At 36.3% G+C, this 23,883-nt stretch overlaps 1 protein-coding gene across 2 annotated transcripts in view; it reads right to left on the minus strand.

Annotated features, from left to right (window-relative positions):
• Positions 1 to 6,280, minus strand: part of LOC105385564 (paired box protein Pax-6) — a 29,857-nt gene extending 23,577 nt beyond the window's left edge. The window contains exon 1 of one of the 2 annotated variants that reach the window (XM_038112171.2): positions 5,756 to 6,280. In XM_038112171.2, coding sequence (XP_037968099.1) covers positions 5,756 to 5,885 — 130 coding nt within the window. In that variant the 5' untranslated portion in view covers positions 5,886 to 6,280. The remainder of the gene's footprint in view (positions 1 to 5,755) is intronic. The other variant, XM_038112172.2, reaches the window with a different exon arrangement.
• Positions 6,281 to 23,883: the final 17,603 nt, after the last annotated feature.

Raw genomic sequence — 23,883 nt, forward strand, 5'->3', positions numbered from 1 at the left:
CAAAGTACAGTCAGCATGTAAATAATTACTGTTTTCGATTCCATAGATTTAATCTGGTCAAAGAAAAATATAATTATGTTTTGTTATAATGTAGGTATTACAATTTATTCTAACCCGTAATCTAATAAAGGCTTTACTTATAACTACCTACTTTGATCGCATTATCTGACCACACCCCAGGGTGAACGAAGATTGAAATGAGATTCAAAATTAGTCTAGTTGTCTTAAGTATACTTAAAAAGTACCTATATGTTTTCCATAAGTTTCAGTAATTGTCGTTACTTTTTTCATCGAATTCATTCATGGTCCCCAAATGTTTATGATGATGATATGTAGATATCAGAATATTTCACCTATTATTTTCCTTTCAAATTCATGTGCTATCCGTACCCGCAGAACAAGACAGTCAGGAATACGAATATAAAGCAGTTTTTATGCAAAAAAAGGTATCTTCGTCCGCGTGTTCGCAACTATTAATGTCCTCACGGGGCGGAAAATTGCCACCTTTCATGTAATTCTTACCCGATATGCGATCGTAAGCAACAACACTTAATACTCCTTGTGTTTACCTCGAATTATATTAAAAGCAACAAACAATTTTTATTTTTCAAAATACTCATGAATTATGGAGATAAGCCAACGTTCAAAAATACCGCGTTTCGACAATTTGCGTGTTAAATTGTCTTTGAAATTGCTGTGTTAGTTGACTCCGTTTGTGATAGCTGAGTAAAATCTCTACATTAGTGCATTTTGCGATGGTCTTTCCAGCAACAATAAAGGTAGGCTTTAGTCGGCATTTCTATATGTTATCATTTATCAGATAAAAGAGTATTGATTGGTCGTGTAGGTGTACACTAGATTTAGATTTCATATTATATTATCTGTTGTATGAATTCAATAGATATCCCATAGAAGCAAATACAGTCTATTATTGTAATTCAATATATTTTTATGAAATAACATTTGCCTATCGTAGATAGGAAGGAAGCATTTTTATTTCACAAAAACCATATTTGAATTTAATACAATACCCGTAGTTTCTACAAGTAAATAGTCTACGAAGCGTGTACTACACTTCCGTACTGTAGTGCCTATGTGTAGAAGTTTCACATAATCATGGCAATTCGCAAGGCACTCATTTTAAATTTCAAAACCTAAAATAGTTTTATTCGAAATTAAAATTGGTTTTGCGTTATCCTTATTTTATTAAATTCTAAAAGAAAGTAGTTTTTTAACATAAAAAAATGCATTCAAGATAGTTAGCAATGTATCAGTAGAATACAAACCCTACATGTAAGAAGTTGTCATAATTGAACATTTATGATGATAAATTAGTCGAGAAAAAATATACCTATCAATTATTAATTAAGGTGGATGGATGCATAATGCCCACCCTGCAAGGAATTAATAAAGTGTTCTTAGGGACATCTGTAAGTATAATTTATTAATGATGAAATTAAATAATAAAATTATGACTTAAGAAACATGGAATTTTATGTATAAATTCTAGTCATATAGACTAATATACTTAATTTTCTCTCATATTACACACACACACACACACACACACACACACACACGCACTCACGCCTTTTACTAATGTACTCCCTTGCGGGGTAGGCAGAGGTGCATTGCTGCACCCACTTTTCGCCATATAGTAGTCATATAGACTAATATACTTAATTTTCTCTCATAATATATTATAGTGCATTAATTAAGATTGACCCATAACCAGCGAAGATATCGACATACACATAAAAATATACATACAGACGATTTGAGAACCTTTTTTTAAATTCGGTTAAAAACTGAAAACTCCAGAAGCCAGCACTTTTCAACCACATCCAAACACGCATAAGTACCACAAAGAGCAAAGCAAGTGCAAAAACAAGACCTACCTAAGACTTATTACTAAATAACCAGGCAAGATCAACATAGAGCCTGCTGCGTTCATTGCATATGCAATGGCCGGGATTTAGTACACTGACACTGAAGAAAAGCTACAGCGGAAGTGAGCTTTTAAATATGAAGCACAAATGAGCTTACCTCCCGGGAGTCAGTTTTTGCCGTATGGTAATCAGGACTCGGGCCAACTTGCATCGATTAAATGCCGCTGAATCGGTACGTTGTTATTTTTATTGATTTGTGTACGCGACTGTGCGCGACAAGTTTTTTGTAAAGTGTAATGGTTTTTTTTATAAAGATTGGTTGATTTTGTTTGTGTAAAAGGGATTGTTTATTAGTGCTAGGTAATGAGAATTTAAATAACAATGTATACTGATAATCAGACTGATGAGTTAACTTAGGTACTCAACGGCTGATAATAATACTTTTGTAAAAACTAAAACAGTTTAGAAAAAAACGGGTATTGGAAAGTGAAAAACCAATTTTTGAAAAAAACGGTGTTTGTGTTTTACCAGTTATAACTAAGTTAAATAAACCAGCAAAGAGTGTGAAGCTATAAAATCATTGTAGCTATTGGATTGACAAAGGCTTATGTCCAGCGGTGACACATTCTACAGTTCCGAACTGATCATCATAAATAAATCCAAAAAAACGTGTATCTACAACTCTATGGATTCCGGTTTTTTTAATATGTTGACACTTTGCGCTACTGTCGGTTGCGTCAAATGCTTCCAGTGTAGACAGGTGTCCAATTGTTTGGTCATATTTTACATGCCCTGTACACCTACTGCTTTTATCATAGCGTCTCGAAGCAGGCAACAATTGTCTACTAATTAAGCGGCAGTACAGTTTGCTACCATCTGATTATTATGCGTGATCACCATTTAAATGGTAATTAGATTTATTGGTGCACCTGATCAAACCGAGTGACAAACATTCCGACAAAACTATTGTGTTGCGCAGGAGCCGAGCATATTGCATTAGCATTTTGTGTGACTGCTCTAAATCCTTGAGTAAAAATGCACATAATATTTCTTATGACCTATTTCAAATTTACCCATAAGTTTTTAACACTTGCTTTTTCCCGCGTCTTCATACGTGTTAAATTCGTAGTAAGTACCTAATACAAATTCCATTAATATAATATTAACTTGGTTATTATATATTATAAACATTATTCTTAAATCACTCTACCTATTAAAAAAAAACATAAATATCAAAATGCTTTGTGCAGTTTCAAGAATTTAAGTATCCACACATGCAGGGATGCCACCCCGGAAAGCGACTTTGCTTTATATCTACTATGTTTGACTGATGATAATAATTATTTGATAGCTAAACCTTGTAACATTAAATTAGTTCCCTTACATCAAGGAGCGTAAATTAAATACTTATGTAGTAGTTAGTACAAAAAATAGTTTATTTTTCGAATATATTTAGTTAGAGCATAAATTTTAATATAACATTATCTAATAAGGACGTGATCAATTACAGATCATCAATGTCGTAAAAGTAGCGTCGGATCAAAATTTCTAATTGCAAGTATCAAGATCCGTATCACATACGACTTGCATACTAAGGCTTTCGACGGAAATGCTACCGGTCAATCGATACGCCGATCTATTTGATTAATTGGTCCGATTGTCGCAACAATGCAAACAATCTCCCGTGTTAATTGTGCGGTAGCATGATCACATCATAAATACATGTGTTTGTGTCTAAAATAAACCTTAAACAGTTGTTATAAAGGGGCAGTATCAGATTAGGTGTGTTCTGTGATATGTTTTTGCTCACTCATCGCGGCAGCTGATTTTCATGACTTGATGACAAATGATGGGGTATACTTCCAATTTATTCCTAACAGATCATTGTGATAATGAGGAAACGTCAATAACGTTATGCTAATGGGTGATCAATAAAATATTGGAATGTGTCTTTTAAAAAACAATTTGCTACACCACATTTAGACTAATTGGAATATATGAGCCTCCATTTCTGGTAGTTGTTATTGAGATTTAAATAGAAATAAAGGATACCTACCTCATATATTTTATGTACCTATAAAATATTTTTGCCTGCAGGAATCGTGTTCAGGGCGGCGCAAAAGACTTTTTAATCACCCCGAGTCCTAGAGTTTTAAGTTAGTTTAAAAAATAGATGATTTAATATTTTAAATATGTAGGTAGGTATTATTTTTAATGTAAATTTGTATTGTGTACCTATATTTATTTAATATATGGGCTTCTTGTTGCCTGATAAAACATGATTATTATTATTAGGGTAGATATTGATCATAATATAAAACAAATATACTGAACTAATAAAAATACAATGAAAACGATTTAGGTAAAAACAAATATTTCTGTCTTGCATGAAGCCCATATCCTTGCAGTCTATTAAGTATATATATATGTCGACACCTAATGACACATTTTTTTTTTACATTTGTGTTAAAATTTTGATTAAAATGTTTTTGCTTTTATTTATTAATTAATATTCTTATGCTCTGTTATATAATTCAATATTACAGACAGCGCCATTAGGCTAGTCTCTTCCGTTTAGGAGCTATTGTCACTGGAACTTCATTGCTTTTCATTAATTGGCCGAGTGTATGTTAATACGGCGTGTGTGTTTGGATGTGTATGTGTGCTTCTTCTTCTCCTTAGCATGTCTGTGATAATACTGGACTAGCGTTTGTCACTGTGGTGGAGCCAGTCAGATTACTTTCCAGTCACTAAACGTATAATAGTGTGGATCTGGACATATGCTGATGCTGATACTGTAGTGTAGGTGATGCTTTATGACATAAAAAATATATATATTGCCGGTCTCAGGTTATTCAAAATTCATAAGGTATTTACCGTTACTTTCGACTATAAGGGTGTTACCACATAAACTTAAACAGTATTTAACAGATGTTTAGCGTTGTCAAACGCCTAAAAAATCTGTAAAATTTGGTTTTAAACACTAGTTTTGTCGTAGTACAGTAAATGATTTGGCCAGTTACATAACCTACACGGTTCAATAATATTAATTTAAAAAATATATAACATGACGTTTATAGTGTAATCTAGTTGTAGTTAACTGCCATTTAAAATTTACCTCAAACATAGCTTTATAATTTGTATGTTGATGAATTAATATTATTAATCATAAATTATAATTTGTGTTGTTAATGTTAATATTATCTTATATTTATGTTGATATTGGTACCAAACGTATCCTGCACCAGCTACGCCAGTCCGACTCACAATTTGCCGATTTTTGAAATAATTATTGATAACTAATGTACCTATTAAGGATAAAAATTAGTATTCTTATGGGAAAACAAGAATATTTAGGTACATAATGCTCTCTTAAAAATTGAACATAGTTATTTGATTTTTAGTTCCTCATATTATATTTTCAATTAGGTATTAACTTGGTACATATACATTCTATTACACTTCGTTAGCATTAGGTTTTGTTCAACGGTTCGTTCATTATGATTTTATTACCATCTTTTGGAATGGAAATAACAATTAAAATACGGTTATAAAATTCTAATAAGTAACAAAATTCGTATTAGAAATTGCTACAAAGTGCTACGCCGTAGGCATATTTGTCTAAATTTTGACCCCTACAAAAGACATCAACGAAAAAAAAGCGCTAACATTGCCGTCGCTTCGAAAATCTACAGAGGTTAAAAAAAAAGTTCTGCACTATAAATTTTATGTTATTTTGTGAATCATATTTTTTATAATTATGTCAAACTGTGTACTTTTATAATTTTGTGAAGAAAATAATAGTTTTTCATGATAATCGCAAATTAGTCTTTGTATTTGTTTTCATAATTTTTATATAGACTTACCATTAGGAGACAAATTGTGGGGCTGCGCGATGGAGGCATTGGTCGGGGGCGCCGGCTCCATCTTCCAGGGGGCGCAGCACGAGGCGGGGGAGAACTCGGGAGTAGGGCCACTGCCCGCCGATATCAACATGGTCGCGCCACCTCCGTGCAGCTGAACCTCGATGCAAGACGCATACGGCACCACACCACTCAGTCTAATACTGGCCACTAGTAAAAAAGTTCGATCGCCAAATTTTGAAAATCGAATGTCAGGACGGACCGCGCAGGCACCACGCGCTCACTCGAAGCTCACCCAGAACACTGATGAGCGCGCTTGGCTCGGCTCGCCCACTGCGCGCCCACTCCCATTCGCACGCCTCGGGAAATCACTACGGCTGAACAATAACAAAAAACTGCCTCTGTTACAGAGTCGAGCCTCCATGCACCTCTCACTCTAACGCTCTTAATTCGATTTCCGAACGCGTCAAAATTACAGCCGCGTTCAATTCGATCCGAGCATTCTGTCCCGTTCCTCGATTTTTAAATTTTGTTACCTGCCTTTTGTCCGTCCTAACTTGGCTCCTTATGTGCTTCGAGTTAAGGTTATTTTACAGTGTCATTGTATTTTATACATACAACTTTTTGAATTTAAATGTGACTACTACTCGCACTCATTCGGTTCAGCTTAAGCTTACACCGTATGAAAGGGACAGGTGCTGTACTGACTGGTAGAGTTACGGTAGTGAACACAGGTGATCTTTTACCACACTTTGTACGAAGGTGTTAATGTACGGCTCTCTCGCTCTCTCTAATGCGTTATCAACGTACGAAAATGAGACAAATTGAGTAATGAATTACTGCTTTCTTATCAAGAATCGACTGAGTTGACCATACTTAGCGCACGACCCGGCGGCTCTATAATCGAGTGATTTGGTTTGATTATTTAATTGAGTCGTAGAATCGCCGTTGTCTTATGAAATTGAATAGGTGTTATTTTTTATCGCATCGTAACTGAAACTATAGCGACATGTGGCAAGCATGGGCCGGAACTCAATAAAATTAAATGTTTTCAGATGAAATCTGATATTGTAAGTATTTAATTGTAGTTAGTGCGGCGCTGGGGTAATTACCTACGAAGGGTTGACTCACATCGACTTTATGTCGGGATCGTTTAATCGGTTTCTTTCATGCCGAATGTATGGGGCATCACTCTGGGCGAGGCTTTTATTTCTAATTATAGGGAAAAGAAAGGATACCGCCGGGAGCAGCCCTGGCTCCAGATGACGGGACTCTCTTTTGATGGCAAAAACGTTTACTTGTTAGCTGCTTAATAAGTATCAATCAGAATCAATGTTGTGTTGTGGCAGCAAGTTTCCCTGTTTACAAAGGGGCTCGGTGCATTCAATATGCTGTTACTTTTACTTTTGTAAATATTCTTTGTCGGGCATCTACCTACCACTTTATAAAAGCCTTTGTGGGGCTCTGTGGCGTGAATAAATAAACGGATAATAGCATGTGAATTCTGTACACTTTATTCTGTCCTTTGAGATTATTTTTAGGACACAAAACGCTTTCCGTTTTTCAACTACATTTTGAATGTTTCACTTGATTGCTGCACTTTAATCGGCCGTTTCTGATAAAATACATATTTTGTATTCTTATTGGGACTTATTAACTGGAGACATTTTACATCAATGTGATGAATAAATTGATCATACAATGTAACCACCTATACTGGTGTTCGTCAGAGTTAAAAGTTAAATATCGGTATCGTTATGAATAACAAAGTATTTTTTAACAGTTTATTGTATACTAACATACAAATACATTTTAATAAAACAAGGTACAGAATAGTTAAGACACTCTCTTACAGCATAAAGCAATATATTTTAGGTTAGTGCAAGCCGTTTAGATAATAATATTTAACACGGATTAGGAAATTTCTAATAAATTTACTTATACAGATATTACTTTAAGCATGCACCCATGATCCTATAAACACTGCCGGGCAATGAAAAAGTTCCACTCACAAAATTTCAACAACAAACGACCCCAATTTTTTCAAAGATTTCATTTAAAATTGGAACAAAATTAATTAAATTACCATATTACCTATTTTAGTTAGTAATATCCTGATGCACTGTTAAATGTACTTCAATGTTGCAGAAGACTTCATTAAGCTTGCCTTTTCCATTTAGAAGTAGGTAATTTGGTGCTTTTCTCTGTGGAACCTTTTCATTGCCCATGAGTGTATTTATAACCTAAAAAGAGTCCAGCGTCTCTCCATGCTATGGCGCTTGAAGCAAGGAATCTCATTTATTTTATAGTGATTTTTCCCCGAGGATATTTGTCAATGTAGATTTATCGTTGTGTAAGTGCGAGGCTGCGTGTGGAAATAACCCTTTGTGCTGCGCCGGCGCCGGTCCATCGTACAATATAAGGCTTCAACTTGTTTGTGTTGTGACATTATTGGTCGGTTTTATGGTCATTTATTTATAGTTTAGAATTATAGGTTTGAACTGATGGTTTTAAGGTTAATTATTTTAATAATAATTGAACTTGAATTAAATCTCGAAGAGGTCCTCCTGAAGGCTTTGCGTATAAATATGTATTGATTGAGTGATACCTTATTCATGAAAATACATACCTACGTACTTATATATTGGATAAGTAGATACTTAATTCGATGGTAAGTGAGCATATACTACCAAGTTACTTACAAAGTAAACCTACGACACTGAAGCTCTCCTACAACTACAACGTTAATTTGTCATTACTTTAATTTTACAATAAATTAAAAGCAATAAGGCCGCTTTTTTGTACTATTTTTTAAGTTTAGTAACCGTTTGGGAACTACGCTTCCAGACACAGACACGATAAACTTATAACACCCCTCTTTTCAGCACATTTTCTAACTCCAGAGTGCGGCTTCCATTACCTTCCATTATCGGCGCATCAGCCGCTCCTCCAATCAGACTCTACTCTGGTTGTATCGAGTGTTGTCACTTGACAGGGCCCGATACAGGCAGGATTTAGTGCGGTGATAACGTGTGGGTGTCGCGTAATGAATATACAGGGGGGAAATTTATCATTGATCGTGTTGATGCCGGTTGAATGTTGGTAGGTAGACTGATAATTAGGATACTTCCCTGAGAAAAAAATATAATTAGAATATTTATTACCGAATTTATATTCTAGATAGTTATTAGGTATGTAGTACATAGTTTGTTTTTAGGTAGAGATTTCAGATAAATAAGAAGTTTCCTAATAAGTATGTACCTAACATTGGTTTACTATGCGTTTACTATGTCCCTGGTATAAAATTAAGTAGTTCGTTAGTTGCATACTACAGTTAGACCCCGGATAAAATTCATCCCTGTACTTATGTGCACTGACCGGCCAATACAGCCGGTTATCCGATCTCCGGTGAACGATGAAGATGGCTTGATGGAGTTTAGTGTGAAATTGTGAGAATTATTGGAATATTTTTAGACTTAGTCTAATACAGTAGCTACATAACTGATGTAGTATAGAGGGGTTTTTACAGTATAGTAGGTAGGTTGGTAGGTACCTACTTTTAGGTTTACCTATGCCTCTGAAAATATATATCAATAAAAGGTACCCTATCTATAAGTTACGCACCTATTATATATTTGTATATATGTATTGAATTGTTTCACATTTTTAAATTAAAAAGTTCATAATTATATCTTACAAAAACACACAATTTCCACCCATCGAGTGTGATGGGTAAAAAATACCCACCTCAGTCACACAATCAACGCAATCAGCATTCAACTCAGACACATTAAATTAACACCTACTGTGGTACGACACCGCGGCAAAACACATACGCCCTGAGTTGACGCGACCATTTCCATCATAATATCCCTAAATATTTGGCCTAACTCTATGGTCTATGGACCACCCACTGCGGCCTTTCTACGCAGTGTCATACAATCTACCTGAAGAACAAAGCAGTGGTATTGTTATTCAGATCGTGCGCCCTGATCCGTTCTAGTGGATCGGAAAATTTTGAATTGTTAAACGTTGTTTTTGTCAATCATTTAATACGCACCATTTATTTTGTTTTCCGCTGTTGTTCTTGTTACTGAAATGGTAGCCGTTAAAGCCTATAAGAGTCTTAAATATCTCATGTAAGTATAGGGAACATCATTTTGAAACTATACCAACGCTATCAAACTTAACCCAAATTAAAAATGTATACACTGACCTACATTCAATACAAAAAATATCAGCAAACATTATTATCTTGACACAGTTCTGCAACAATATTGTTTACGAACCGTCAAGAGAAACAATAGGTGGCCCATTGTGCGCATCAAATAGGTTTATCGAGCATAATAGGCCTTGCAACGGTTGATCTAGCCACGGCTACAAAAGGCCAATGGCGCGGGCAGGGGGGGCGGGGCTTACGTAAGCCCCTCCCCGCACGGGCCGTGCTTGCACACTGCCGCGAATTACCATTAGCGCTACTGAGAAAAAACACACAATATTACTGGGGGTTATTCTGCATATGGTCACTTATTTATAGCAGTACCTACACCCATATTAACGATACATGCAAACATCTATTACAAGGATACGGTACATGAATAGGTAATTACAGATTATGTGATAATAACATACCTAAACGTGGAATAATACAATTTTGAACAATGTTTTCGGTAGTTAAATTCTGTCAACGGTATGTCGACAATTAAAAATAATTAGGTCCCGCTTAACGTTACGTGTAATTTGAAATTAGTAGGCCACCTTTTCAGCAAGAATTAAAATATCGTTAATAGGCTTTCTTAGGTACTATTATAGACGATGGTAGTACTTATAAGTACCTACCTCTAAGATAGAGTACCTAAGCTCTACATCGCATCGCAATACATATATCCCTAGACATTTTGGGTACAGCTTGATAACAGTAGATAGAATACTTTACGAATGTATTTGACCCTCGTATTTTCCTGAGTCGGCGGATTTTCCGGTAATTTCCCGGTGGTTTCATTTTCAGTGCGCCGCCATCGCAAACGGTCTTGATTCGTTACCGATCTTTGCTGGATTTGGTGTGATTTCCAACGAAAAAGAGGGGTTTTATAAGATGAATCTACTTACTTACTTACTTACTTACAGAAATAAGTGGTTTTATGTCCATTTTAATAAAGAAACGGTGATTTTTAACTATCGGAGTAGGCAGACTAGACTAAGGACTCATTTTACAGTGGATCAATAAAAGTTATCTGCATGGGCACTTGATCATAACATTTATCTGATAGAGCTCTCTATATTATTGTATTTTTGACGTTTCCTTATGTCTGGTAAGTAAAGTTGGTTTTCCTTTGCAGTCATTAAATATGTATGGGATTTGGAATGTTAATAAACCAATAATATAATGGAAAGAGTATAGTTAATTAACTCGCCCATTTCGCTTTTATGTAACAAATAACATACCTACAGATACAAAAAAATACTAGATAATCTGTGTAATTTCTTTATATTATTTAGTTCTACACCAAGTGATACGAACGGTATCGCAGTACTTACCTTTATTAATATACCTATAATGCCCCACATATAATAACACAATTAAGTAGAAAACTTATTATTATAAACCAGGTACAAATGGCTTTATTAGTTAGTGACACTACTACCTACGATACTAATTATTTCTTGCAGACAATACGTTACGTATCTACCTGGTGGATTAAAGTTTATTTAGTTATGTTAATAGGTATGTAGTAAGTATTCACCAGTATAAAAAAAAAGTTTTGACAATACCCGGTATCTATATGCTACCAACCTGGGTATGGGTAATTATTAGATGTGGAACGAATTGTGTCCCTCAATACAAGGGAATGGTAAACACAGCGATCTAAACCAATATTTTCCTTTTAATTATTAAATTTGTTTATCGTTCACAGGGTGCTCTGAAATGCTCTGAAGGTAAAAAAACGTTAGTAGAGTGACATACTGGAACCCATTCTGTAAAATTGCAAGTTACGAAAATAAATTGTCTTATCTTCAACATGAGGAACTAGAATGCTAGAAACAATGATAAAATCTATGATTTTGCTCTTGACCGTGCTATGTTTTATTTCGCGCCTTAAGAACCGACTATAATTTGTATATTTAAGTAGTTACCTACAAATAATCTGACATCACAACTCGCAAGCATAGGCATATCATCTGCAAGAAAATCCAAGGAGTTTCACATCACCTTGTCCAGCTTCGTCCTCGTCTAACCAATACGACCTATAATTATCAAATCCCTAATAGGTATACATCTACCTATAAAATAAGAAACCGCACTTACACATTAGAAAACGTCAACAACCGCAACAGCAACTAGAAAAAACACCCTACTTTCTACAGTAACAAAACCGAGCACCCTGTATACGGCGGCCGCCCGCCCCCAGCCATATGGCGGGCGGATGGGAGCGAGCGAGCCTGCCTAGACTGCCTACCCCGTGTTTTAACTCGCCTAATTGTTTCCCATTTACATACATTAACGGGGAAAAAAACCACCGACCAACTGGCTTGGCCCCACTATGTGGATATGTAAATGTGGCGAGACCAGGGGTGGTGGAACAATCGCGTTTCTTCAGGCGGGTAAATGGCAGTTTTGAATGCGGTTGATATTATTTAGTTTAGTTTTTATGTAAACGTAGCATAGGTTGTATGAAGGTAATGTAGCTGATGTTGGTTGAGAATTTTCTTTTTCCAAAGTAAAAAGTCACGTGGCCAACTAAGTATCTATGGAGAATCAATATTTTTCAAATGGGCTGAAAAAATATGAGTTTCAACGATATCTCAATCTATAATTATTCAATATGTTTCCTGGCAAATGTAGGTGCGGGCGTAGATATTTATTATTTGATGAGCAAATAGGTACTATCAAAACAACTTGGCTGGTAAACCTACTTCATAGAAATATGGTTTTTTTATGTATAATATCATTCGCAGGAAAATTGGTCAAGTTTAATTACAAAAATCGTGTAGGTTTCTACTCTACCTACAAGGAAATCAAAGTCTGCTGAAATCAATCATTTCACATTCAATTCTTAATATCAATTACTTCGAACTCAATTATTAAAATTGTAATACTCGTAGTTATCAACTTGCCAATGATTTCAAAAGGAAGGATACGCCCTTCAGTACATTTTACTGAAACCTTCTTCATACAAACAAAATAACTGTCATCTGTCATAATTTATTTGAACTATGCCAATGCCGATCTATTTATTCTGACGACGCAACCTTGTACGTGCGTTCATATTTTAGCGTCATCGGCATCGTCACCGGACAGTACATAATAATAATATGAGTGAGTTGCATGGGGTTATACCTTTGCGATGATATTCAACAAGTGACAAAGAAAAATGGACTACATACGTGTGAAAACATTATCCTCCGTGCAGGTCGGGTAAAACTATAACTAATTGAAAATCACGCTCTTAACCTTATGAAACAAGAAAATGTTCGCGGAGGATAGCCAACAAAAAATTACGTCCGTACAAGGTTACATCATGCGGCCATTGTAGACTTTGTTAGTAAAATAATGATCACTTTAAAATGTGTTTATTTATTAATTTAAGGATGGTACGATATTCTATGTTCCTTTTTAACCTTTGTATGATAGTTTTTGCAGCCTTTCACAAAACAACTAGGCATATTTATCACAAGATTCACAAAAAACAAAGACTATCTCTCCTTGACAGACAACTGTCGACTGAGGACCGTTGGCCCTAAAATGTCTATTTTAGGGCCAACGCACGGGTGCCATTTTCTTGTGTGGTTTGCCCTGTCCTTACGCAGTAATATATATGTCAATGCAACTTGCAGTTGCTTTCAACAGCAGTTGGTAAATAATAAATAAGTTTAATACCTACACAATTCAATACCTTTGCGACTTGATTTCTTATAGGTACTTGATAATTATACTTATATACCTATATCTGCTGCACATTACCTATTAAATCATCTCTTTTTAAACATAGGTAATTACAGTAATAAGGCAGGTATGATGTAAAAAAAAACTATTATTTAAAAGCTACAACTTAATTACCCCTCAACTATCTTCATATTTTCAAGAAATTATATTTCACTCCATTGACATATCTTTCTAAGGTGCTGTATTGTCCGACAATACTTGACCGAAAAAGTGCTCTACCTAGAAATAAATACTTAAACAATACGAAAGTAGGTACATAGCTCGCGATCTCGCCTCATAGATTTGCATCGGCCGCTTGGCTTACCACGCATACACTTGTATATGCATATAATATGCACTGTGCATATTGCATACTCATGTGTATGCATATCGCCTTTCCGAAACCCATTGTGGCCAACGCGGCCGCACAGTTAGACTCACATCCTTGATTCACAGTGTATGCAGTGGAAGATAATTTAATGCACTGAACTTTGGGTAAGCCATTTTTCATAAAGTAACCCTTCATAGATCGTAATGTAAATTTACTACAAGTTTAAAATTGACTTTGAAATACACGAGTTTTGACTCTTTACGTTAGTTGACAAGTTGAAATTCGTATCATTTTCAAACCTATTTCTGCGGGAGTAATTACCTACCTACTAGGGTTTCGTTTTTCCCGACCTTTTTCTGTTCCCGGGAAACGGGCATTATTTTGAAGATTTCCCGGGAATTCCCGGGAAACGGGAATTTATTTTAAATGCTTGGTTTTGCTATTAACTGTTATTAAAAATCTATAAAATAGTCTATTAAAACTCTTACAATTAAATCAAATATACTTTTATAGGTAGAAAAAAGCAACAGTCAGATAAATTAACAATCAAAATTACATAATAATATAATGATTTGTTTTACATGGAAAATCATTTGTTTTTCTTAATTGTAAATTAAACAATAACAAAGGTATTATAATTAACAGTTTGAAAATAGAAAATTAATTACACTTGAGGTAATGGATTTATCGCTCAACCTACTTCTTATTTTGGTTTTTTCTATGCGTTATTTATAAAAAATAAACGCGGACATAAAACGGGGACATAAAAAAAAATATGACAGGTGCCACACTAGTGTTAGCTTCTTTGATCACATATATGTAAAAGCCGATCAATTGTTTGGTTTTAGGTAGGTGGGAGGACCAACAGATAAATAAAGATGAAAATATTGAATCAGGAAGAGGTGAAACTAAGTGATGTAGATGAGTCATTTATCTTTGCAATGCAGCTGCGCGAAAACAATAACACGTATGATTTTCCAATAATTTAAGTACAACAAAACCGAGTTTCTGATCGTAGACGACAAACCTGCCGATATTTTTTTTGGTTTAAGGTAGGAGAAACAGATAGATAAAGACGAAATAGTAATTATATAGCACAAAATTGATTAAAAATCAAACCCGGGAATTCCCGGGAATGCTATTTTTTTCCCGGTTTCGGGAAGGACAAATTTCCCGGGAATTCCCGGGAACGGGAATTCCCGGGAAAGCGGGAACGAAACCCTACTACCTACCTACTCTTCGAAGTTAATAATTAAGATTTATGTAATTACGTTGATTTTAATGGTTTTATTGAAAACAGTAATATCGTTATAATATAGTTTAAGTATCTATACTTAAACATGATATTACTGTTTTCAGTAAAACCGTAGTGGTTCGTTCGTTCGGTACGTTCAGTTCATCAGACTTGTGTAAAAATCAAACGACAACACGGAACAAAAGTTATCAAACTCTACTAATTATAGGTACTCTACCGTTCTATTGTTGGTTTCAAACGCATTTGACATAATAAAAGTTAGTCATCGATGGATTGAGTTATTGAAACAAGTTTTATACTTACCTACCTATATACTTCCTATACGAATATGACATACCTGTCTACCAATATTCTGAAGTAAATACAATCTAAACCATAAAACCAATTCATAACTGTTTTGCTGACGCTCCTCAACTATTCAGCAGGTCAGCCTATGTACGTACTTTCCATTTAACAGCACATGTCGACGGCGTCCGCGAAGCCTCGTATGTGAAATGACGATTACGAATGGCTCGCATGAAGTAGCCTTTGTTCGATCTAGGCTCCGATAACTCAGGAGGGGTCACTTTAGCTCAGGAAATCTCAGTTTCGCAGCTATACTGCACTAACCACGATCTCGGTCTGCATTTGCACGAATGCAATGCTCACATAACCTTTTTTTTAACCCCGACGAAAAATAGGGGTGTAGCTGTAGTTTTATTTGTATATCTGTCTGTGGTAGCGTAGCTCCCAAACGGCTGAACCGATTTTTGATTCATTTTGAGAATGTTCTTAGATATATTTCATCAAAAGCGGCTCAAAAGCTATGTGCATCTTTTAGTGTTGAAAGTCGAGGGCGATTTACGTTAGTTAGGTTTTTGTCAAGCTAGAGTCGCTCTGCAGCTATTATGCCCCACGATTGAGTATGAGAGTCTTGAAACAATGCGTTTTCGACGTGGAAATCCTATCTGCGTTTCACAAAGCCACTATAAAGCGGGAACCGTTATTACGTTTATAGATTAGCTACATCGATCTGCCTATTGTTGGATTTGCGCTCGCATAATTACCGGCCATTTCGCAACAAGCCTCTGAATTTCATTATGAGGAAGAGATTTTTTACATTCACATTTCTCATTCACAAAATTATTGATATAGGTATAAGTACCTATATCTAATTTTCATTAATTAAGAACTTTTAGGAACTTGAAGAAAACTGTAAGTAATAGGTAGGTACTTAACTGAAAATCAGTGGTTTCTAAGGGCAAACATTTATGCGCTGAGTTGCTTCCCCTTTGGTCTTCTTTAACACACACATTTCGCCTCTAATTTAACTGTACCTATCTCATTTGTTGAATGTGTTATGTTTAAGTGGAACTATCGAACACTTAATTTTGCTTTTCATAATTACACTCACGGGCAATGAAAATGTTCCACTCACAAAATGCCGACATCAAACGACCTCAATTTTTTTTTTAATTTAATTAAAAATTTGAACAACATGTTCGCTACGTTTACGCTTGAAAGTTTCTTTTTAGTTTACAAAGGATAGCTTTTTGGTTTTTATTAAGTTTCTAAAAATATAAATGGAATTTATGTTCACTTATTTATAATTAATTATGTACATAGTGGCAACTAACCGACTATAAAAAGTTTTTATCATTTGACTAACTAAAATTGTTTTTAGTTGGTTATATCCTGATGCTCTGTTAAATGTACTACAATGTTGCAAAAGGCATCATTAAGTACCTTTTGGGAGTAGTTCAGTGTTTGTCTCAGTGGAACCTTTTCATTGCCCGTGAGTTTATTTTTTCTTGCAGGAGTTTGATTCTTTCGGATAATTCTGATATTACCTACCTACACTGAATAAAATCACTACCTACTGACATACCTACTTATTTCCTAAAATTCATATTTTTTACTCTACCTCCAAGTCTCCCCCAACATCTCAAACACGCTACAGTAGTTCCGCCCAGTAATTAATTCACCATCAAATGTATACAACGTAGCTAGTTTATTTTTTAATTAGCCGCCGCTTTTCCATAGGCTGCTTGCATCAAGATAGGCAGGCTGTGTGAATGGCCGTTGCTTCACGTGAGGCATTATATGCAAAGTGGATGTCATAACACGTGAATAATTACGGCCGGCCGAATCGCCCTTTCGGACGTACGGCACAAATTGGATTTTCGTATGAAATGGTAATTTCTGGGCTGACAGGCTTTGGGTGCCACGCGATTAAGGAGTTCGTTATTGGATATCAAGTTTAATCAAGAAAAACAAAAAAAAAATGCGTAACATCTACTAAGTACAAGATTTGTTAATTTTAATTATTAATCCTTATAAGCTCTCTTAATATATTAGTAAGTAGGTACCTAAGTAATAGGTACCTAGACTACCTAGTTACTGATCAGTAAACTTAGCTTCGCCTTGAAAAACTTTTGGCCATACAATTTCTGGAATCACAACAACAGGGGGACGTAATGATAAATGCATTTTCTGTAAGACAACCAAAATCAAACTGTTGTAACTGAAATAGAAAACCAATGACCACATCAAAAGCAAAAAAATACCTTCAACCTGCCTGTTTACACACCTTACATCTCCGCAGACTAATTCCCTAAATATCTTTTCCACAGTCACCCTTTAAAACTAGCTTTTCCCCCTATTTTTTAAGCAGTCACGTGATTTTTCACGAAAACCCTCACATGGAAATTGCGGGTAGGTTGGGGCAGCGTGACCAGGCTTGCTGCGTTAAGGGGTGAGCGGATCGTTATGCTAATACACAAATTCACCTACAAAATTACCCCATCATCCCCTTACCCATCATGCAAAACTATCCACTATTCCTGACTACTTAAATGCTTTAACTCTGTATAGTAATAGTAGTTAGGACTGTTTGGTTGTGAACAATTTGGTTTGGTCTGCGTGTCGGTCGCTCGTAGTCTGATAGCGAGGTAATGGACGGTTGACTACCTTCACGGATGCACTTCACTCACTAACAGTTGTCCCTTTACATTCTAGCTTTTCTTTGTTCTGAAAGCTTAGTGTAGGTTTTTCATTACCGATCGAGCAGTGAAACCTAAATATATTGCGCTCAGCTAGTGCAGTACCTACCTACCGTTAGATAGCAACTCCCCCGCGCCGTGCAAATTCACGTTTACTCGCTGCTTCTTGAACGGTGTAAAATTTGCACTCTCTATTCCGTTACCACAGTGACCTTTCGACAGGCTCTAATATACCCTGATTACACCTACCGTGTAGAGTGGCGAGACAATAACCTCGGCCGATCCTCGAACAATAATATGAACGGCTAGCAATTGACCAAGTTTTCGGATACCGTCACGACCACTCTACTCGGGAGGTGTAAAAATGTTGGGTAAAGGCTATTCGGGAGTCAATGTGTAGTGATCGGTGTACAGTTGAACACACGTGAAGCTTGGAGTTACATACATAGTCGTAAATCCGACACATAGCGTGATACGGCGCCTTTACTAACTCTATTCTCCAAACAAACCTTGTTTGGTGTCGTTTAATACGAAATTTTATGAGATTCGTTATTTATAAGAAACACTCGGATAGTTCCGACGTAGCTTAGATTTTTTTATTTTTTTGGATGTTAGGATAATGAGTAATTAAATTAACTCGTGTACCTACTTTGTTATTTATATTATTATCATTAATTATCTAACAAATACCTTTCCCAATTCTTAAAAAAAACTATCACATACTTGCAACTACTAGCAGATTTGAGAGATTTGCTTCAGTAAAATATGCTAAAAAATGCTCTTCAAAAATCGGTGCTGCTATAACTTTTACGGCCACTTGCAGAAACATTTAAATCTAGATTTAGTGTCAAATCTCGATTTAAGAAACGTCAATCCATATAAAATTTGACCCTAAATCGAGATTTGATCGAGATCGAGAATATGTTTCTGCAAGTGGCCCTTAAACATTCAAAGGTGCTTCTAAATCGTATCCTTTTGTTTTAAAGAACAGGCTAACGTCAAACACCGCAAGGTGTACCTTAGAATATGATTAGCAGCTTGTCAAAAACGAGTTAACCTAATGTTATTCAAATTTAATAAGCAAAGGGTTCCAACGAAACAGTTTTTGATGCATCTAATGAATTAGATTTTATCACTCAAAGTCGTAGTTACTTTCATTTGCATACATCATCTATTTCGAATGATGCTCAATTAAAGAAGGTACCTAAATCTCTGAGTAAAATACATCAAAATTGAGATGAGTCTTCACTTTGCTCATTTTATTATTTTAATAAATGAAATTGTAATTTACTCTGAATAGCTACCAGTAAATTAATACCACTACTGAAGTAGAGGGATGAAGCCCTACGGAGCATAACTTAGCGATACTTAAAACAGACAATTAACAAGATAAAAACAAACAATTACTAATTTATAGATGGTGATTAGGTTCTTTAAGGGGTCGCGATGAAAGGGCCTCAGAGATAGGCTCTGTCGATCGCCACGATAAAGGACCCTTCGCTAAACGGCTACAAATGTCCAACTAAAGCCAGGGGTGCTAAATCGTCCGGACAACGCATTAACATATCAGTTTTACATTGTTTTGCATAATTATCCACCTTGTCAGTCTATCGGGGTTTTTCATAAACGCTCGAAAGTATTGTTGCGTCTTTTTAACGCAGATCAAAATATAGGTGCGTAATAGTCAATTAGTTTCGCAATTGTTTAAACTTCTTTTGCGTAAAACACAATTCATCCATTCAAAAGTCTTCCTATATGGTATGTTTAACATAAATCGCTATAAACGAAGCACCTATCTTTACTATAAAGGTACGATAGACATCATGGATTTGTGTGGTACCTACCTGTAATGTTTTGATGGTTATCACCTTCAATGTGCATTGTGCAGGTATGGCATGTCTGCTGTGTTAAATGAGCAAACAGTTCATGTCGGGGCACAACTCAATTGCTACAACGCGAGTCAGTCGCGGCGATCATGATCAGATACCCACGTCCAGCGCCGACATAATCGTCAAAGTGCACATCTATGTAGTTGACAACGGCTGGCGACGTCGCCACACGGCGCGCCAATTATCTCAATACTACGTGTCGTGACAACTCAAATGACATATTAAATGCAATTACACTGCTATATTTATTTGCACGTGCTACGAATATCACGTTAAATAATTGCACCATTGATTTGTTCCACTTAAATCGATTATCCAATTTTCTTTTTTTCCGTAATTGTTTCCAGCAGCTTATAACCGCTTGAAAAACATCGCAACCAGCAAAGCGCCTCGAGCAAAAACCGCGTGACGGGAAAATATGCGATCCTAATGCAACATGTTCATCATATGCAAATTGTCATATCCCCTCGTTTAGTTAACTTATCTAGTGTATCATGTCTCCCGCCGTACGTCTTGCTTAAAATTCGTCCCTTGGCAAGGCAATATGCAAATGCGCGACGACATTCGAATACAAAAAGCTCGAGCGCGGTGGCAGCGAGTAAATCAATCGATCAACGCCGGATATGCTCGTAGGAATACGTCTTCATTGTGTTCATTAGTGTCGAGCGAGCGGAGGGCCGCGGCCCGGGGTTGGGCGCACCTGCCCGGGGACATTCCGCGCGAACTGTGCGGCGACCATTATGCAGATATGGGTCAAGCAGTCCAGCTACAATGTCATCAATATGTAGCGAGAGTGACTATCAGAATCGGCGCTCACAAAGGCGAATTAATGCGTGGATTGTTACCGTTACTTGGCGCTATTATGTTATTAAATACCCTAATTACAGATCAAATGTAGCAACCACAAAGCTTTCATCTCGGGCTGTTTTCGACTTTTGTGTCGTAAAGTTGGCAGTGTGGGAGCCACCGTTTAGCGGTTTTTAAATTATTGTGGGTTCCGCTTGACGCCGGCCGACAATGGCGGAGACTTGGAGAGAGCCATTGTCTTGGCGGCGGCGGCGGCGGCGGCGGTGGCAGCACCAGCACCCACCGGCCCGCGCTCCACGCTGCGAGGTAGCGGCTTTCCAAGATACGCACAAAACTGTACTATCGGTTTGTGGTTTTCGTTTTTTTTTATTAAAAATATTAATTAGATGCCCATAAAGTGGCGCGGGAAATTCAAACATGAATTTGATATTTTTGTATTCGGTCTTGTCTGGATCATCATCCAGGCTGGATCCCATTCTATAACCTTTACTTTATTGTGTCTATCCTTCATCCTTCTTTTTAGCATTTGGGTTATAAACAGTAAACTATTATTTGGTGGTTAAAGATACCAAAATATTTTATGCAGTTGACTATAAAACTGTTAGTAGGTACCCAAGTACTGTAATATTAATTAACATGTTAGGGTATTATATAATTCATTGACAATATTTGACAAAATATAATGTTACACTACCTAGTGATACTCTTAAACGGTAGCTATAAATGTATATTCATTGTACAATATACAGCAATAGAGGTGGGGCGAGGAAGCAATAAACGGTTAATTGTGGGGGAAAGCTCGCCAATGACTGAGCATTAGGGGCCCACTTGTTATGTGCTTTGTGTAAATAAGCCACACAGTGACTGGCTCTGTGCTCACGTCCACGACTAATAGCTTTTGTAATTGTATGTACCTATGTACTGAATGAGTTTTATTTATTTTCAGGTAACTAGGTATGTAGGTTTATGTGATGAATATTAGTTGAAATACATTATGTGCAGTCAGAGCCCGTAGCATAAATTTTCATCGTGAACGTGAAGTAAAATCCGTCGAGTAATTTTGTATGAAAATATGAACAGCACTACAGGCGGTTGGTAGGTTGCAGAACTAAATAAACTCTCATAATACAAAATTACGTTCACGATGAAAATGTATGCTACGGGCTCAGGTGCAATAACAAGAATACATTTTTGAACGTTGTTGCAATACCTAAAATACAATAATATATATATATATATATATATATATATATATATATATATATATATATATATATATATATATATATATACCTATATAAATATCTACACTCACAGGCAACGAAAAACTTCCGGTGACATATGGAACTGAAATGACAGGGGAAACTTTATCATTGCTCGTGAGTGTAGTTTTACCTAGTAATTTACTATTAAAATAATTCTGCAACGGATTTCCCATAGCCTATTATTATTGCATGGGAAAAATCAACGTACCTAATTAGGGTTGTAATTAAAATGTGGTTTGTGGTTTTAAAGCAAAAGTAAAGAAAAGTGAATAGCTCTTTGTTGAACAATTGGAGATTATTTCTCTGCGGTACTCGCAAGGACACCATTTCATTGATCTGGATGTCTTTGTGTTTATTTAACTGCCTGAAATCGTGGGACTGATATTCATCCTTGATTTTAAAAGGAAAGTAAAGCCACAATACATTGTTCGCAATCTGCGAACGTAAAGGAAACCACTGCCTGGAGGGTTACTCTATACTACCGAAAAATTTACGAACGAGAACTGTCATGCAATCGGCATCGGCACGTTTAATACAAACAGTTGAGTCCCCAAAACTACGTCTTATAGAATGACCCCCCTGCTTCTGGATATACAGAGCGAGCGTAGATAGTAGAGTCAGTCGTACGGAGTGATAATCGGATTGGAATCTTATTCAATCATATTTCAGCAAAAGATACTCCTCGTATCGCCCGGTTATTTCACTGTAGGTAATATACAAATATTAAATGACATCCTCCCGATTTTTTTATCTACTGCTCGACTGAAAAACTAACCTGTTTTTATCAGAACTTTTTTTCTATCTTCCATAGAAAAATCCTAATACTTATTTGGGTAAGTGGAACTTAATATCCTGTGCACATACTTACCTACATAAACAAAACAAAAGAAAGTTAATATACTTACTCCCAAAACCCCCGTTTTAACAGCCGCTTAATTACCTCGCAGTTAGATTTGAGATATAGATTTAATTTCTATTGGACGGGGCACCGCGCATTTTCACATGCTATGCTAAGAAGTACGAACAATGGCTACCGTACTTAGTGGTAGCCTACTTATCAACATCATCAATATAGCCGCAATATGCCTTTCACGGGCCCGCCCGACTACGTTATGTAGTATGTATTTTAATTGCTCATAAATGGACATCAAAGTGTTGTTGAACTCGCTAGCTGCCCGTTTCGATGACTTTAGCTACCGATGACTGTCTATTACTTTCATACGTTTATAAAGAGAAGATTGGCGTACTAATCATCATCATCATCAGCCTATAGCAGTCTACTGCTGAACGTAGACCTCTCCCGAAGCACGCCACTGGATGCGATTTTTATCTTTCCGCGTATCCAATCATAACCAGCCACCTTTCGCAAGTCGTCACCCCATATAGCCGGAGGGTGTCCCACGCTACGTTTGCCTAGTCGCGGGCTCCTCTCCAGAACACGTTTACCCCATCGGTCACCGGTTCTTCGACAGATGTGACCAGCCCACTGCCACTTAAGCTTACTAACTCGGTTAGCTATGTCGGTGACTTTAGTTCTCTGCCGGATTACTTCTTCGGAGGCCAAAATTCACTTCGGGTTGCTGAGCCTGCGAAGTAACAATAAGTTTTTAAGGATAGTATAAAAAACGATGCGAAGAGGAGTTAGTTCATATTGAGGAATGATAATAATAATAATGTAA

Source organism: Plutella xylostella, chromosome 13 (genome assembly GCF_932276165.1).
Source record: "Plutella xylostella chromosome 13, ilPluXylo3.1, whole genome shotgun sequence".
Lineage (NCBI taxonomy): Eukaryota > Metazoa > Arthropoda > Insecta > Lepidoptera > Plutellidae > Plutella > Plutella xylostella.